The 17,518-nt window shown below is 41.1% G+C and overlaps 1 protein-coding gene across 6 annotated transcripts in view; it reads right to left on the reverse strand.

Annotated features, from left to right (window-relative positions):
• The window catches only part of foxp1b (forkhead box P1b), a 161,619-nt gene that overhangs the window by 37,935 nt on the left and 106,166 nt on the right, over positions 1 to 17,518 (reverse strand). For all 6 annotated transcript variants that reach the window (XM_028575400.1, XM_028575405.1, XM_028575404.1 and 3 more), the window contains one exon: positions 12,298 to 12,432. In XM_028575400.1, the coding sequence (XP_028431201.1) occupies positions 12,298 to 12,432 (135 nt within the window). The remainder of the gene's footprint in view (positions 1 to 12,297; positions 12,433 to 17,518) is intronic.

A 17,518-nucleotide genomic window follows, 5' to 3' on the forward strand; every position in this document is an offset into this window, starting at 1 on the left:
ATAAAGTATACATGCAATTAATACAATGGTATAGCAAAGGATACTCAGCAGGTTTATAGCATTAACAAAACTCAGGATATGTCCACACACAGCCCAAATAATCCACTCTTATTTTCTTGGTGCAACATGTCAATACCATCACGTATTGTTTTAACAATATATAGGATGTGACAGAGATGAGTGGTGAAAAAAAGACCTTCTGCCATAAAACACTCTACACCATGTAATCATATTATTATCCTCCCATCTCAACCCTTTGAAAGACATTGCATCTCAGGTGTAGAGTTAATCTTGCTATCTGAAAAAGAGACGCACAACCTCCGAGCAGTAATAACTCTTAAAAAAAAAAAGCCTTTTTCAAGTAACATGTTTTAGTCGGAAAAGCCAGGGAATAACAAGCAGAGAGCAGCTGGTGGCTCACTATATCACTGCTAAACTATTCCCCCGTCTCTCCTCTCTGTCTTGCCTGCCTGCTCCAGTACAAAGCAAAGACCGTCCCTGTAAAGGATATCCCAGCGAGCCGTGAGGCTGCGGCGGCTACCCCCGGTGCCCCCCTCTCCGGGTACACAGCTAATATCTGGTTGCCTATGTCATGGTTTAGAAATGACAGGTGCTCGCCGCCCCTCGCCTTGACAGGCCACTGCACAAATAACGCCCCTGCCTGAAAGGGCTAATGCACTACTAATGAACAATAAATCAACTTTGATTACAAACTGTCAACCCAATCAGCTCGCACTCCAGCTCTCCCAAACTGCGAGTCTCTGCACAGCTGCACGGCATTACGGTGCACACTGCCCCGTTTTAGGCTTCGCTCTCCTCCTCCTCATCCATCTGATATTCGCCTCCACTATTTACCTCCATTTCTCCTTTCTTTCAGCACCCACTTTCTTAGCACTGATGCAAGGTGTTGAAACATTGCACCCAAAAAAGTTTCGGCTGAATGGTAAGTGCTAACAGAAAAAAGCCCAAAACAGCACTAGGAAAAAGTGAATCACAAGTGAGTCCTTTCCATATCTTTCTATAGTTGCATGAGTGCATTACTTAAAATCATTGTAGTAACGATACTTGAGGTCATTAGACAACAGAAAATCAATAGCTGTCTTCTGTGTAAAACATCAAAGCTGTCAAATTAGACATAAACTCGACAGCAGAAATAAATGGAAGAAAATGACCACAACTTTCCCTCCTTAATGTATAATGCAGTCCCTTAGCTGGAAGAACAGAAACACACAAACACGGGCACGTACGAACATTCACACACTCCAACTTTTCAGGAAGATATGAGCGATGACATTTTTAGTGACAGCGCGTCTCCAACGTGGTTTTGTGGTGACGGTGTCAAACATAGAGCTGTGCCAGCCTGTCTTAATTCACTGTGACACCATGAGGAGAGTGAGGATTAGCCCAGGCCATAGCCTGAGAGCAAGCAAAGTCTGACCAGCACTCATTAACTCAGAAGAGCAAATCATCACAAAACACAGAACCAGTAAAACCCAACGTATTACAAAACAATAAAAGACTTTCTGCCTATTTGACATGCCTTACCCTAGAAATATTCTCAACCTTAAAGAAATAATAGAATACTTTTCTGAGAAAAACAACACATTTAAAAGAAAGTGCAAACCTTTCCCCTGTTTTTCCTAGAACTCTCAAACGACATACAGTACAGTAATGGATCCTGCTTAACTGGTTAGCTCACTATCAGCAAAGTAAACTCAACTAAACAAACAGCATAAAATGGCAGACAGAAACTACGTATGTCTCTCATACTGTAACTGAGGAACTGTCAAAGCTAAACAAACTGTTGCTAGAAGTAAAAGCAAAATGCTCAAAATCATCAACATCACAATACACAGATAAACCAAAGCAGCTAATCCAGGCAGTCTTGTTTGCAATACATTCTGACACAGTAAATCTAATGCACATAACACCTGCTTTCTGTGTCAGGACAAGCCTGTAAACTGTCAGTGTCTCAACGGCAAAGTAAACCCTGGATGACTGCTTCTCTCACACAAACTGCATGACAAAATTAACCAATTACAATGATACAACATCAGCGACAGACAGACAATGAAGCCTCCTTTTCTCTTTTTCCCCGGTCAAATTAAATTGTCAAGTTTTTTACACAAGAAAACAGGCAAAATCACAGAAATCAATCATATTGACAAACCTGACAAACTCCATTTAGCTGGCAGGGTAAACAGTGCTGGGCCACGCGGTGTGGAGTGAAGCAGAGCGGAGAGCAGAGCGGCGAAGGAAAGAGAGTGAGAGAGAGAGAGAGAGAGAGAGAGAGAGAGAGAGGGAGAGGGAATGGGAGAGAGAGAGAGAGAGGCAGAGGCACACGGGCTGGCAGGCAGGGAGGCTGAGAACAAGCGCTGCTGTGCTGTGGAGTCTCCAACCTTCCTCAGGATACAGACAGATTGCACGCGCAAGGTTGCTCCCTGGCTGACAAGATACAAAACTATCCAATCAACCACGCCCTTCTCCACCAATCACAACCAGCCCTCTAAACATAATCAATTCAAATGGGGCCACACAATAGGGAGCCGCGGGCTGGGCTGCAGGTGAACCCGTGCCTTTGTGCGGGGGCCCCTTTCAAAAAAAGAAAAGGAAAAAAAAGACACAGTTGACGGCTGTTAACCCTTTGACCCCTGCCGGGACTCTGGCCGTGCTATTGAAACAATGGGAGCCTAAAGAAAAGAGGCCCTTTAATTAAACAACAGATAAGTAAACACAGCTATCCAGCGGAAAGAAAGAAAACTGGCCCCGCTATCAGCCCCTTTATTGTTCTGCTAAATGGAATTGTTTACAGTGCTGGAACAAAGACACAACTCATTTCACTTGCTGGAAACAACAAATGCACAAACAGGCGCTTTGTACTTATTTGGACTTTTTCTTCCTTGCAAATTCCCCAAGCTGAGAAAATACCACATGTATTTGATTTTAGAGTAAATAATGTATTTATGAAAACAGTTTGTTTTGCCTTGTATTTCCTCCACTAATGTTAATGTGTACACTTGTGCCGTAGCACGCAACTAGTTGCAATATACTTAGGCAAGTTTTTTTTTTTTTTTTTTTTTATAAAATCAACCACAGCAGCATTAACTTTTTTTAAACACTTATTCTACAATTTGGCCTCAGACAAGCTAAAACCACTTACATTAATAGCCAACATTACACCAGCTACAGAACCAGGCAATCCATCCAACTCCATCCCAATGAGAGCAATTAGCTGTCATAATATCATCACACTCTTTAACACCCGTGTGCACTCAGTAAGGGGAAAAGACAGGAGAGAAAAAAACAGGACCCTGCCACCTACTGGAGATTCTACTGAACTCACCAGGAGAGAGTGAAGGCAGCATGAGAAGCCTGGCTCCTGTCAACGTATACGTATACTGTATATTAATCTTCTAGCTGAACAAATCTTAGCTTTATCTAAATCCAACTATAAGTGCATTACATTCTATAGTAAATAAAAACATGAAGAAATGGAATAAGACCTATTTTTAGTTTTATTTAACAATAAAATCAGTTTAACTGACTTGTGTAACCCACTTAAAGGTTTGGAGAAAAGGCATGAGGCAAGATTAACACCTCACTTTGTTAATTGTCATGACAATAAACACAGAGCTAAATAACAGAGCTCTAAAACACAGCTCATATCAACAGCTATAAACCCTTGGCCAAGAGTGAAGGAACGTTCATGGGATGCATTCCAGTCCGCAAACACACAGGTAAAATAAACAGATCGGCTGCATAACAAGCCACTGCTCTCATCTGCTAATAACTAACAATGAGCTCTGCTAAGCTGGCCTGACCTATATAAAATTATTGACTGGGACACCTCAAGTGTCAAAAGTGACAATTCCAGTACATATCATAGTGAATAATTGAGTGGAAGAAAAGGCACTTTTAAAAAATATATATATTATCTGACACCCTCAAGACGGCTCACACAAAAAAAGACATGCAGGCATGTGCTCGCACTCAACACATACACAAACACACACATCCACAAAGTGGTTGAGGCTACAGCCACACTCTTCTCCCCCGGCACTCTCCCTGGGGTGGTATGTCGGCGTATTCTCAATAAAACACCTTCTTAGCAGTAATAGGCCACTGTTCTCATTTCAACGCTCCCAAAGGCCTCATGATAAATTTAGCAGACACACAGTTCAAGCTTCTCCTCTCACACACTGTCTTTCTAATCCATTGCCTCTGTGCCCGTGCCATGTAAAATAATTACACATATGTATCGATGCGATACACACGCTATATACATTTTTTTTCTTTCCTTTCTCCGAGGCACAGAGAAACATCAATATCCTTGAGCCTTGAACCGGCGTCCCCTGTGATAGTTTACAGAGAGTGCTGAGCGATTGTGTTCATGACAGAGTGGATGACATTATATTTCCTGCTTGAGTTAGAGTGAAAGTATGAGTTAATGTCTGGTCTGGCCTGAGCTGCGCCGTGCTCCGCTCGGCACTGGCTAAAGATAACGACTCGCCTCCAATTACAAAGCCTTCCCAAAACACTAACAAAGCCGGTGAATAAGCTGCACCGGCATGCCAGCCAGTGTCTTACTGCTACTACAGAAATAGAACGAGAAAAAGTGGAGGAAAATACAAAACGATAGTTATTCCTTTTCTTGAAAGGCTCTGGTGACCTGGACCATTGTCATGAGAAAACAAACACAGTCTGTTTCCCTGTGTGTGTGTGTGTGTAAAGTAAATCATTGTTTACTGATGGTGGGAGTCAGCAGGGCAGGTGTGGGACCTATATAAATAACAGCTGCTCTATATAATATCGCCAAGGCAATAACAAATACCTCTTAGATCCACAACAGTACCATAACGTGTGATCTTCATATCATTTCTTTATCTCGATATTAACAGACACAAAGCATCCAATCAACTGTTTTCTTTCCCCCAAGTTACATTAAAAACGTAGACTTTGCACAGTTGAGAAAGAACCTACATTCGATTTTGGTAACCCACTCACTTGCACTGACATCATACAGGAGAGTTTTTCTATTCTGAAGTTATAACTAAACTAAAAGTGATCTGGTCTTTTCCATTCAAGGCCCATTTCTTAAGAGCTTACTACATCAAGGTTTGACACACTGGCTTTTGTTCTTTTGTACTTCTCTTGATTTTTTTATTCAAACTGCATTTATTTGAAAATTTTGTTTATTTTTCTGTCCCCTTATTGCGAACTCAAGTGAAACTGTTTCATTGTTTTGATAGTTTTGAGTTTTATTTATTGTTGGTGCTGTATTAAAAAAAAAAAAATCTTGTTAAAATAAAGTGTATATCCATTGTTATGACATGACAGCGAACTCACCTTTTAACATCGGCAACCTACCAATACTCCCTCTGATACTTGGAATAAGTCATATTTAGAGTGAATGAGGTTATCACCCGAAGCGGAGTGGAGTTACCGTAAGTCACGCCTGAGTCACCGTGTTCCTCCTGGTCTATTATATATGGGTTTGGTTATTTACTTTTAATTTCAGCATTCAGGAAGACATTGTTTAGTCAGCACATGTTGCAAATACAGCAAAATATTTCCTGAGGTGATATGCCAGCCAGTGTATAACAGAGCTTGTGTTCCAGCGTGTACTGTCTAGTGTGGTTTTTCACTTCGTCAAAACAAGAACACTTTTGGGTTTGAGCAACGTCGATATAAGGCGGTGGGGGAATTTTTGCCTTGTTTTGTTTGGTGATTGATTCATATTTGATTTCAATCACAAACTATATTAATACACAGAAACTTTGAACACAGAAATTGTAATAAGCAATAACAATGGTTCTGTGGGGGCTGTGGAGATATAAAAATAACTACTACCACTAAATCTAAAGAGACAAATAAGTATTATGTATAAAACACCTGTTAATGTAATGATACTGTATTGTGATTTATAGGCTTTGATACGCAATCACAAAATATTTGCATATATATATATATAACAGATTCTAGCAGAGTACAAGCAACATTTTCATGTGGGTGGCTCTTGTCATCACTTTTTAAGGAACGCTCTCAATGTAGGACGCACACTAAGCATAGAGTAGCGCTACCCACCATGATTAACTGTTTAGCTAACCCTTTCTGTGGTGCTATTAAACAGTATTTGTCAGCCTGTCCTGTTTCTAATACTAACCAATATTATTCCTGAGGAACATTACTGAAGGTAATAGATATAGATGAGCACTCTACACATGAATTTATTTTAACCAATAAGGCTACATTTAAATGCAATGCTACTTTGACTTTGTGCTTTTTTCCAGATTGGGCGTAACTACATGGATGACTATGATGGTTTATTGTACAGTGTCCAACACAAACATAAAACACAACTCCAAATGATGTTCTCATGTAGCTGAAGGCCCTTCTGTCTCTAGATCTCTCTCATGCTGTCTGAGCGACACAATATTTCTCTTTCCTACTCCTAACAAAAAGTGAAAGTGGAATCAGAGAAATGCAAAGCTGTCAAAAAGTGTGCAATGACACCCAAAGAGAAACTGCATTGTGAGTTGATGCGGACTTGACTGCACCTTGCATAGCTGTTAGTGTTTATTAATGCTATGGTTGACTGTGCATCCATCCATCCTTCTGCCCTCTCCGCAAAGGGCGTGTGAATCACTCCAAACAACACACGCTTGACATCAAGATATAGTGCCAGAGGATGACACAAAGATACAACACATTTTAGGGGGGAATGTGTGTGTATGTGTGTTTGTGTATCTGGGTGGATGACTGAGTGGGGTGGAGGGGTGAGAGAGTTCACTGCTTGAAGGGAAACATCAGGCCTCAAATGAAAAGAGGGTCCTGAAAATGGTAAGTGGCTCCCAGCGCTGTGACTGAAGTCAATTCGACAGTCATCGTCTTGGCTGGGAGGGAGCTCCTAACAGAGAAACACCCCCTCCCCAGTTTCTGCTTGGCTGCGTGGAATTGGGACAGATGACTTCATTCCGACAGGATTATCCCCAACCTGGTTCTAATCTATACAGTACACATAATACATTTTTACAATATGACAAGGAAAACAAGCAGCAAAAGAGACGGCCTGATCTTGGGGTTCCGTGTGAGCACCGGCCGCGTTGTTGTGCTGATCATTCCTGACAGATTGTATCACCTCAAAGCAACGCATGCGTCAAAATGAGATTTCATTACAGCATCACCTTGAGACTTTTTACAAACACAAAGAGATGAACGTCTTCTGAGGCTCACGCACACAGCTGATGAATTATGGGATTTAACTGTTAGAGACACTTTGCAGACTGAAAGGGGAGCTATTCTGAACGATATATTCCCTAAAATATTGATGGCAACAGCGCATTCTGGAGATAAAGAAGCAAAGACGAGTTCCACCAAGAGCAACACAGCTCTTAGAGGAATAGGTGGACATTTGTGCCATTTTACCAAGAGTTAGATAAGAAGATTGATAACACTCTCATGTCTGTACGCTAAATTTGACACTAGCCAGCAGCCAGTTAGCTTAGCTTACCTCAAAGACTGGAAACAGGATGAAACAGCTAGCTTGGTTCTGTCCAAAAAAGTAACACAATCCAACAACCAGCTCCTCTAAAGCTAACTAAATAAACACCGATTGTGTAAAGTGTAAAAACAACTTGTGGTTTACAGCCAATTCCTGGTGTGTCACAGTGATGACAAGACTAGGCAGTGGCTACATATTTAACATACAGACATGAGATTGGTATCAGTTTTCTCATCTAATGCTTATTCGCTAGAAAGTGAAGCGTATTTTCCAAAATGTCAAACTATTCCTTTAAGTCAGCCCGAGCAGTTAGAAAAAAGGTACAAACTGTGAACACTTATGTTGGTTGGTATAAGTTGTCACGACCACATATTCTTTGAATTATCTGCTGCTCTGTGCAAAACAACCTGCAGAGATTTGTACATTTATAGGATGGTTAATCTTGGCAATCTTAAAGTAGCCGTTAAAAAAAAAAAAAAATGCTATAATTTGTGTTTTAAGAGCCACCACTCCTTCTGTCTCTCAGCACTTTTTTTCTTACACTTTTTTCTTCCAAATGTGCTTTAACTGAATATAAATACAGGCATTTTGTCTTGGCCAGGTCTCCCTTGTGTGAAGAGAATCTTTATCCCAGAGAAACTCCGAACATTAATCCAGGTTCACTGTCACCTCGCCAATGGGCTACCACTGTCGTGCCACTTTGAGCCACTGGCCCACTGGGCTGCGGGAACACCTCGAAATGCTGCCTCAGATCGCCTTGCAGCACTGGCTGAGCTCCAGCTGACAGGCTTCGGCCTAGTGCTCTAATGACTTACAGATTGGAGCGCTGTGGTATACATGTGTCAGGACAATGCCATGGGCCTACTGCAAAAACAGTAGGAGAGGGAGAGAGAGAGAGAGCCAGCGGCTTCTCCCTGTCCTGTCAGACAGAGGGTTGGCCCCTGGATTGTGTCACATCACGCTTCCCCCCAACAGACCACAAATGAAGGATGTGAAGAGCAAACGTGGGGAGGAGGGGCATTAGAGGGGTTCTCTACAACTTAAAAGGCTTTCATGCTGTAAACTGAAAATGCATTATCTTTTGACCTGGAGATGCCCTCTGTAAGGCTGTACACTATGGTGTGAACAAAGAGAGAGAGAGACAGAGACCAAGGGAAAAAGAAAAAAAAGGAAAGGAGAAGAAAGAAGTGTGGATTGTGGCTTCAACTGGTAAGAGTACAGATAAGAAAATTGTCAGCTGGAATGGTTTTGAAACATTATCAGTAGTTTTTCTGTGTCTGAAGAATAACAAGTGATGCACCTTTGACATCATGAAAATGTTCAATGCAACCTTTATAAGAGATTAGTAAATAGTGTTTCTCATTTAAAAACAAAAGGCCATCACATTATTACAATAAATACAAAAATCAATGAAATCTAAAAGGATAGATATGCTCTTTTAGCTTCAAATTCTTTACAAAGAAGCGCTTCACTTAAATATTAAACATCAAAGCTCTCGATAGCAAGTACAGTGATGTAACCCTTCTCTATACGCTGACTATTTGCTCTGAGTCTGGCAATTCATGTACTCTCATTACAATCAGTGCAGACATATTGCAGACAGAAACCAGTCAATGTCATTCAAGCCGCGTCGGCACAGGGAACTTCAGCTGGCTGCCGGCCATACATCACACTGTACCAGTGACATGAATAATGAAGGCCAATCTCAGGCACAATCCTGGATGGGAAACAAGCATAATCTAGGCATTACACTGATAGCAAAGACACCATGTTGACACAACATATTCAGCCCACCTGAATGCCACATAATCCCCTGTAGGAGGTGGATGCCTACCTAGGATCTCTTGCAATGAGGTGTAGTTAACCAGCCAGGCTCGCTAGCAACGCCACAAACGAGCTTCAATTCCCCCCCTCCTCCCACCTTGGTGCTGGTGGACTATCAGCAAGGGTCCGACAGTGTTGTTCCTAATTACCTATTTCTCCACTCCTGATCCTGCGGCTGGCATAATTAGTTACCTGGGGCTGCAATCCAATTTGAAGTGATGACAAGAAAGTGATCCATGAAAAAGTAATAAGTTAAATCCAATTTCAGCCAGCCTCTAATTAAATGCACATGGAACTAATGAGTCAAACCCTACCATTTCACTGATAATGGTAATTAGCGGGGTGGGAGTTGCCGGCTCTCGTTGTTGTGCCACTGTAGGTGTGAAGCGCAAAAGGTAAAAGCAGCGGCATGGTTTCTTTTAATCACACGTGTCATTCAGTCAATGTAATTTACTGGCTTTTTGACAAGTCAAGTATGTTTAGCTGCTTTCCAGCCTGCGTAGCAGCTGTTTGTATATCGAGTCTGATTAAAGCGCCTCTAGGCTGCTGAGTACACAGCGAAGGCATCTTCATCCAGAGGCAAGGGTGGGTGGTGTAAGGGGGAGGCGGTGTGGGGGGCACCCCTGTTGGAGATATAAAACCAAAGAGCCATTTAATGCTGATCAAGGATCCTGAGGCTTGTTTGACTCATATTTTCCCCCTCTTTACCACTCTATGCAGGTCATTTTTTTCAGCTGTTCTCTATATACCGTGCTTCATTATTTTTGACTTGAATAAGGATGAATTGGAAAGTGAGTCACATCTCCAAATGAGTAAAAGTCTCTCTGCACATCTTCTTGTGCCTAATGGGAAGACTGCTGAGATGAATGGACCCCCGTCTGCAGATGAGGTGCTTTTATGGGGTGTCAGCTTACTACACAGCCTCATAATTGTTGGATCATGTCTTTTGATGACCCAGTCCAGCTCAACGGAGAATCCTTATCCAGGCTGTGTGATGGAGATAGTGAATGTTCTGTGTGAAGGGGGCTCCTCTAGGCAAAGGTTTGTTCTTAAAAGAGGAAGTGATATGAGACTCTAACCGTTACCCTCTGGTATTTCAAAAAATGTGTTTGTGAGAGAGAGACGGTGTAAGAAAAAGAGAGAAAACAAGAAAAAAACCTCACCACCACAGAACCATGAGGAATGGAAAAAAAAGCTAACAAAAAGCCAACAAAAACAAATGTAATACATCCTCACACTGATGTTTATGTATGAAAACGTGCCTTTAACTTTGCAAGTGTATGTGGTTGAAGTGTGTTTAATTAGCAGAATATGTAATTCAGAGATAAACACACTTGTCTGAACCTGTGGCTTTTTCATAATGGTAGTTTCAAGCCAGCAAAATGTAACATACAACATTAGAGAGCAGGCAATTTACAGTGTTAGTTAGATACTACAGCAAGCCTGTGCTCTCTTCACAAGAAACGGGCAGGAGAGGAGAGGGGAGAGGAAGCGGGGGAAAGGGCCCGACTCTCTTTTCAATAGCTGAGTGACAGCTTGGCCAAGCTCTGTGTATACATTAATAAATTAGAATTTTAATTCTGTCTTTGTCTGCTGGAGATGGTCTAGTACTTCACTATGTATCAACAACTGGCTGTACGCTGGAATCTGCCGTTGTGGTCCCCTCCGTTGACCTCTGCAGCACAATTCCCTGCCAGGCTGAGGAAACAGTTTAGTTTGATCCTTTCAACTTATTTGAATCCTGACAAATATGCACACAACTGAAAGGTCATCACAGTCATATTTCATCCTCTGGAGCTATTCCGAAGACATCTGCACAACAAAGAGGCTTTTTCACAACCTGACATTAGACCTAGCTGCTACAATAGCTCATTAAAAAGGGCCCCCAATGGGATAGTAAGGGTATTAAATATTATATATATATATATATATACACACATAGAGAACAAGGCCTCCGTATTAATTACCAAATATGCCCTGAAGTCGTTTGCAATTTCACACTGACACAAACAACAGCTCCCTGTTCAAACAAAGATATACATCTCTGAGGCAGCTGATCTGAAATTAACGTAAATATTGCATCAGATATGCAGCGGCGTTCATATAACAAGCAGAACGAGATGAAAAAAAATAAAAAAAAATTCCTGCTGTTTTGTCTTTGCATCATAAAGGCATTCCAAATAACTGTCCTACCGTCTGTATACCTCTCCCAATGCTCACATTTCCCCACCCCTTGCTTGCCTCTCTCTACTTCACCTGGATTCCCCCATAGCCCTCCATAGCACCTCCTACTGCTGGTGGTAGGGACCTGTCCCCTCTTTTATTTCTGCTGTGTGTGTGTGTGTGTGTGTGTGTGTGTGTGTGTGTGTGTGTGTGTGTGTGTGTGTGTGTGCGTGTGTGTGTGTGTGTGTGTGCACGCAGAGCAGGGATGAAAGGCAAACAGGGAAAGCATGGAGTTTCCTCTGCTTGACCAATCTCACTTCTGTGTGGGAGGAATGGAGCTTTCTCACTTCTCCCTTTTCTTCTCCTTCATTTCCACACTTTCTCCTGCGTTTTAGCCAAGCTGTGCATCTCCTAAACTAAGCGCAGTCAACAAGAAAAGGCCTTTGCACTGCCGAAGTCAGGATCAGCAGTCTGTTGCTGCACTAAAATGACTCTGGATGAGCTCATGTGATCTAAACTGGCCACACGGCGGCTTTTCTAACATTCTGGCATATGTGCTGCTAAATCACACATAATGCGTGAGCATACATAACTGCAAATGTTGCACTGCCAAATTTAATTTCCTGTTTGTTAACTTAGCCTAGTGCTGTGTGCTTTTCTCGCACACTGTGTTCTAGTGAGAGTTGCACAAGTTCACTTCATTGTTTTTTTTTTATTTGATCAACCACAAAGTCAAATAACCGAACCACCTGATAATCACAAGTAAATAAATAAGGGATTGTCTGAGAATGACAACACATTTACAGTACCTGTAGGCTTTGCTGCTTGTCGTTGGCTTTAGGGGATTTGCCGCCAGTGTTTTGTTGAGACTGCAGTTGCTGTGAGTGGGACTGCTGCTGTTGGTGTTGCTGCTGGAGGAGTATCTGCCGAGCCACTTGGAGAGCCTAATAAAGAGAAAAACATGAAAATATTTATTTTTTCTTCTTTTTTTAACAGTCCAATAGAAAAGCTAAGTAGAATTGTTAAAAGTCCCTTGAGGACACTTTATTGCCTATTATCAGTGCCGATGTATCCCCTTACAACAATATTCGCTTGGCCTTCTGATAGATAACAAACAAACATTACAGACAGATCTTTTCATACTCTCCCATTCAGAGTCATAAATCTAAGGCTGGCATAAACGATCCCTCAACAAACAATGAGAACAATGATCAGATGTCAAAACAAATTCACAGACAGAAAGAAGACAAAGATATCAACTGCAGCTAGGAGAAATATTTTTCCGTTGATAAGTTGCACTTACAGCAAACACAAATGGTCAAAGACACTATCAGCGCTTTTGATCCTCCTTTAGCTCAGTCAAACTCCCTAAATAAAAGGCTTTGTGGCTGCTTCAAATATCTGTTAAAGGACACGGCCTTCTCAGTGGAAAACAAAATACAGTGCAGTCACATGTTTATTGCTCCAGCTACTCCCTATTCCCTTACGATAAATAATCAAACATGCCATCCAGAGCAAACAAAGCTGGAGAGAGCTGGGGGAAAAAAACACAGTGGTCTTGAAAATGGTCAGCGATACCAAGAAAAGCAAGCGTTGTGTTCCCACAGTGAGCTGGCCAGCCTCACACCTCCACCAGTAAACCATCTGAGTAAATAACTGGCCTCATTCTTTCCATGTTCCTCAGACGATTGCTCCCACAATTAAAAAAACAGTCAGGGCACATCCAAGCTCATCTCACAGACGGACAATCTAAAAGTTGTCCAGTCAATTATTTGAGAAGTTCAGAAATTGTAAAAGTACATGGTGGAATGTTTAACAAGAAGTTAGTTAGAGAGAAAGAGGGAGAGAGATAGAGCGTGAGAGAAAGAGAGAGAGAGAACACAAAAAAGGAAAAAAGTTAGAGCGACGTGTGAACAAGTGAGTGAAACCTGTGAAAGACTGTGTGAACGCCAGATATCTACAGGGAGAGGGCAAATAGGAAGCTCTGTGGACAGATGAAAAGATAGAGATAACTTTGAGAAATGGTCTTATTGCCAGTAAAGTCTGACAATACTTTAAGACAGAAAGGAGGGGTTGGAGCGAACAGCTGTATGATGGTTTGTGTGTGGGTGTATGTGTTGAGCCTCCCAAACACACGGCTGTTGGATGACATCATGAGGCATTAATATGACCACAGGCTACAAAGAGGCCACACTCCTGGCATTTCACCATGCTTAACGTGCATAAATTGTCCCTCTCTCTCTGACACTAGAGCAACATATCTCATTATTCATGCCCAATTGTCCCATGCGTTGAAATTTGTGGGGAACCCCCCCAGAAGCAAGTACACTCATAAAGAAAGTGTACAAATTGAAACTAAGAACAATGTGAGCAAGTCTACCTCCCACATGATGCCAATATTTACATCTTAGGCATTTAGCTTTAGTTCCAGAGCAACTTATTTGTACTTTATTTTTTACGTACTTGTAAAGTGAACTGACACAGTGAAGGGAATGGACAACTGCTAACACATTGTCTCGAAACATTTTTATTATCAAAAACAGACAAATATTTTAAAATGGTAATTGTTATTGAAAGTCGTTGGCATTCAAAAACTTCTATTTTTATTTAACTGATGAAACCAATGTCATCAGTTAATTAAAGGTTATTAAATGTTCTTTCATTCTAACATTTTATTGGGAAACAAATCACTTTCATTTCCACTCACAGTAAAAAATAAAATAAGAATAAACTTAAAAATAAAATATGGCAGCATCAAAGCACAGCAGCAAAGTTACCAGCTTTTGCAAACAATATCCATACTGCTAATAGCATTTATGTAAGATAGTGTCATTATTTTGAATTAGCAGCTCTTATATTCTACGAGGATCCATGGCATGTTTCTTTTTTAGCCACTACAGCATGACAAACTGAAAAAGAGAACTTGAATGACTTAAACAGGGAAACGCTGATCATCTATAAGGAAATTCAAGAGACTGAAAAGAGCTGTAACAAAGTCATTCACAACGCCCAGGGCGTGGTATTACGGGCACACTGAAGAGTAAACAAAGTTGGCTGTTTTCTTTTCCCCTGTTACTGATGACACATGCAGAGAAATGTGTGTGTGGCATGTGTGTGTCTGGGTTTACAACCGAGGGTGTTGGAACAAAGAGAGTTGAGTCAACAGGATATGATAGGATATTCAGACAGTAATGGATGAAGAGATACATTTCTGGGAAGTCTTCCTTCACTGTCATCACAGATCAGTTACCACATGTAGATATAGAAATTGTGATACTGCAACGCTGTGCACTTTTAAAACAACGGCTGTTAAAGCTTTAGTGCGTAACTTTTTGATATTAGTGAACGTCTGTTACATTCAAGCCAATGCCAACTGAGTTGCTACAAAGCTAGTTAAGACTACCAGCTCCACACAACTCTCTCTGTGTTTCTCAGTATGACTATGTTCAGAAGATTGTGTACTCAATTGTGAAGAAACTCAAGTGAAGATATTTACCTCTTCTGAAGAGTCCATGTTTTTTTAATCCTCCGTGTCCTCCTTGGCTACTAGCATCTGAGTGGAGGAGGGGTGGGGGCGGTGCGCGACCACGGAAGGCTTGTATCGTGTGGATGCGCCGACAGTTTTGTTGTCATTATTATAATTCCTCAGGCGACAGAAACTACGCACTATAGCTTTAACAAGTACATTCATATTCTAATATGCTACGTTCTGATATAAACAAAGGGCAAATTATTCAGTTATAAATGTTATCATTATCAAAGTTGTCTGCAGAGTATTGATCATGCAATCAAACGCAGGTAGCATCTGAGTTTGACCTAAGTACTGCCTTTGTATACATTATTTGGGATCAATAAGAAAGTTGAATAACCATGGGCTAATTCTTACTGTATTATAAAGCGGAGGGGTAACATTATAATTTGAACAATGATGGCATTTTATAACATTGCATTACACATATGCTACTATTCATGTCAACAGCGTCATTAATGTATTCTTCCAATTAAAGTAAGGGCAATAATTATGTAATCATGCACTGGAAAATATAGTCAATGATCTTCTTGACAGAGGCAAATTCACTGAAATCACACTGCTGCCTGACAGCACATGCCTATGCTGTCTTAATAACTTTACAATGTGACTTTTGAAAGCCAAAGATACAAAATGAGTAAAAGACTGCTGTTGGGACAGGAAATAATAAGACGAAAAGACGAGCAGGCTGAGAACCTGTGTTGTGAGATCGGCTCCACATTTAGGAATGTTGCTGTCATGTTTGTATTTTCAAAGGCCACTGGAGCTGGCCTGCCTTTTGAGAGGCCTAATGCGGGGCTAAAATAACCCATTGTGAACTGTCACCGCCAAGTTTACACAGCATCCACTCCTCCATATCAGAGCTCTCCCCCTCCCCCTCCCCCTCCTCCTCTGGAATTTATCTTCTTTTGATCTTCCATTCAAAAGGTACTGGATGCTTGATAGACATGCCAGTGTAAGAGCCGCTCCAGACAAATGTGATAAACTGGAAACTGATGACAGGCACAACAGGGCATCTGAAGCACAGAGAAAGTGGGGAGACAGCATGTTGCCTAGGTGATATAACAGTCTCAAATCAAGACAGTTGAGGTTAAACTGATAACATATGTATATTTTATATTGACATGGTTTTATTTCAGTTAGCCTAATAGCTGGTTTGATTTGCATTGAGAGATGATCTTATGGAAAGTACCCCATGCCAATCTCTAGGTATGGTGAAGGGTATGTGATGATGTGGGGGCTATTTTAATTCCAAAGGCCAAGGGAACTTTATCAGGATGCATAGTATCCTGGATCCATGAAATAACTGGCCTTTAAAAATAAAAATCTGCCTGCCTCTATGGGAATTTAACATAGGGGTGTGTATACTTATGCATCTTGTATTTTAAGGAAGAACATTTATTTATTTACGATACATTATTCATTCAAAAAGAAAATTGGTGTCCTTAAAGGTTTGAATTTTTTTAATTAAGGCATTAAGATCAATTTCCAAAATATTGTTAAATATGTTTTCTTATTCCTCTTTTTAGTCAACTGTAGCATGGGTACTAACTGTATATTGTATACTTCTTTAATGTATAAGGAGTAAGAAGTTTACTTAAAAATAACAACTAAACAAGCAGTATGTGCGTTGACACATACGTTGGTTAGGTGTGTAGGTCCCTCAACATCTTGCGCGTAAGCATACAAGACTACAGCAGTCATTTTATAATCGCAAACTGAGGTTGTTTGGGAGGCACGCTTGTTACTGGAATAAGAAGAACACAACTGCAGTGAGAGACGCCTACAGTGCATTCACACATCATATTCACTGTTTGTGGGTTTACAATACACACACACACACACACACACACACACACACACACACACAATGGAGGGAGTGAACCCTCTAGGTGCTTTTGATTAGAAAACACCCTCCAGCACATGACAAAGGCTTTATCGGCAACAAAGCTGGTGCAATTTGGTATCCTTGTCATTTGCAGTCCTCTTTTATATTCCCCATTTCAAATGTGTTTAAAGTTCACACCCTCTTCCCCATGTTAATGCAACTTCCTCAATAAACAACAGCCGTTGTTTTTTTTTTATCTGCATCTACTTTCACACCATATCAGTGAATAGAAGCAGGATTGTCTCTTATGTCCCTGGGCTATCACGCTGTGATAAGGGAACTGCTAAGTACTGGATGTCTTTATGTGCAGTCTGCACATGTGGATTATTTACAAGCTTTGGGGTTTCCTGCTGCTAAAGCCAGCTCTGGGTGTCTTGCAAATCCCAGCTCAGAGCATTGCCACACAGTCAAGTCTGCTCTCTGCTGAATCCCTCACTGCACCTTTTCCCACTACGACAAAAAAAAAGAACTGACATTTTTCGGATATGTCTCTTTTCAATCTCATTAAAAAGCAACTTTACTGACCCACAGTATCAATCAAAACAAAACCAAATATAATTGTGTATAAAGGAAAGGGATCCAAAAGAAGTGTGAGGGGTCACAGAGTACTTTC

The sequence above is a fragment of the Perca flavescens genome, chromosome 4, assembly GCF_004354835.1.
Source record: "Perca flavescens isolate YP-PL-M2 chromosome 4, PFLA_1.0, whole genome shotgun sequence".
In the NCBI taxonomy this organism is placed as follows: domain Eukaryota; kingdom Metazoa; phylum Chordata; class Actinopteri; order Perciformes; family Percidae; genus Perca; species Perca flavescens.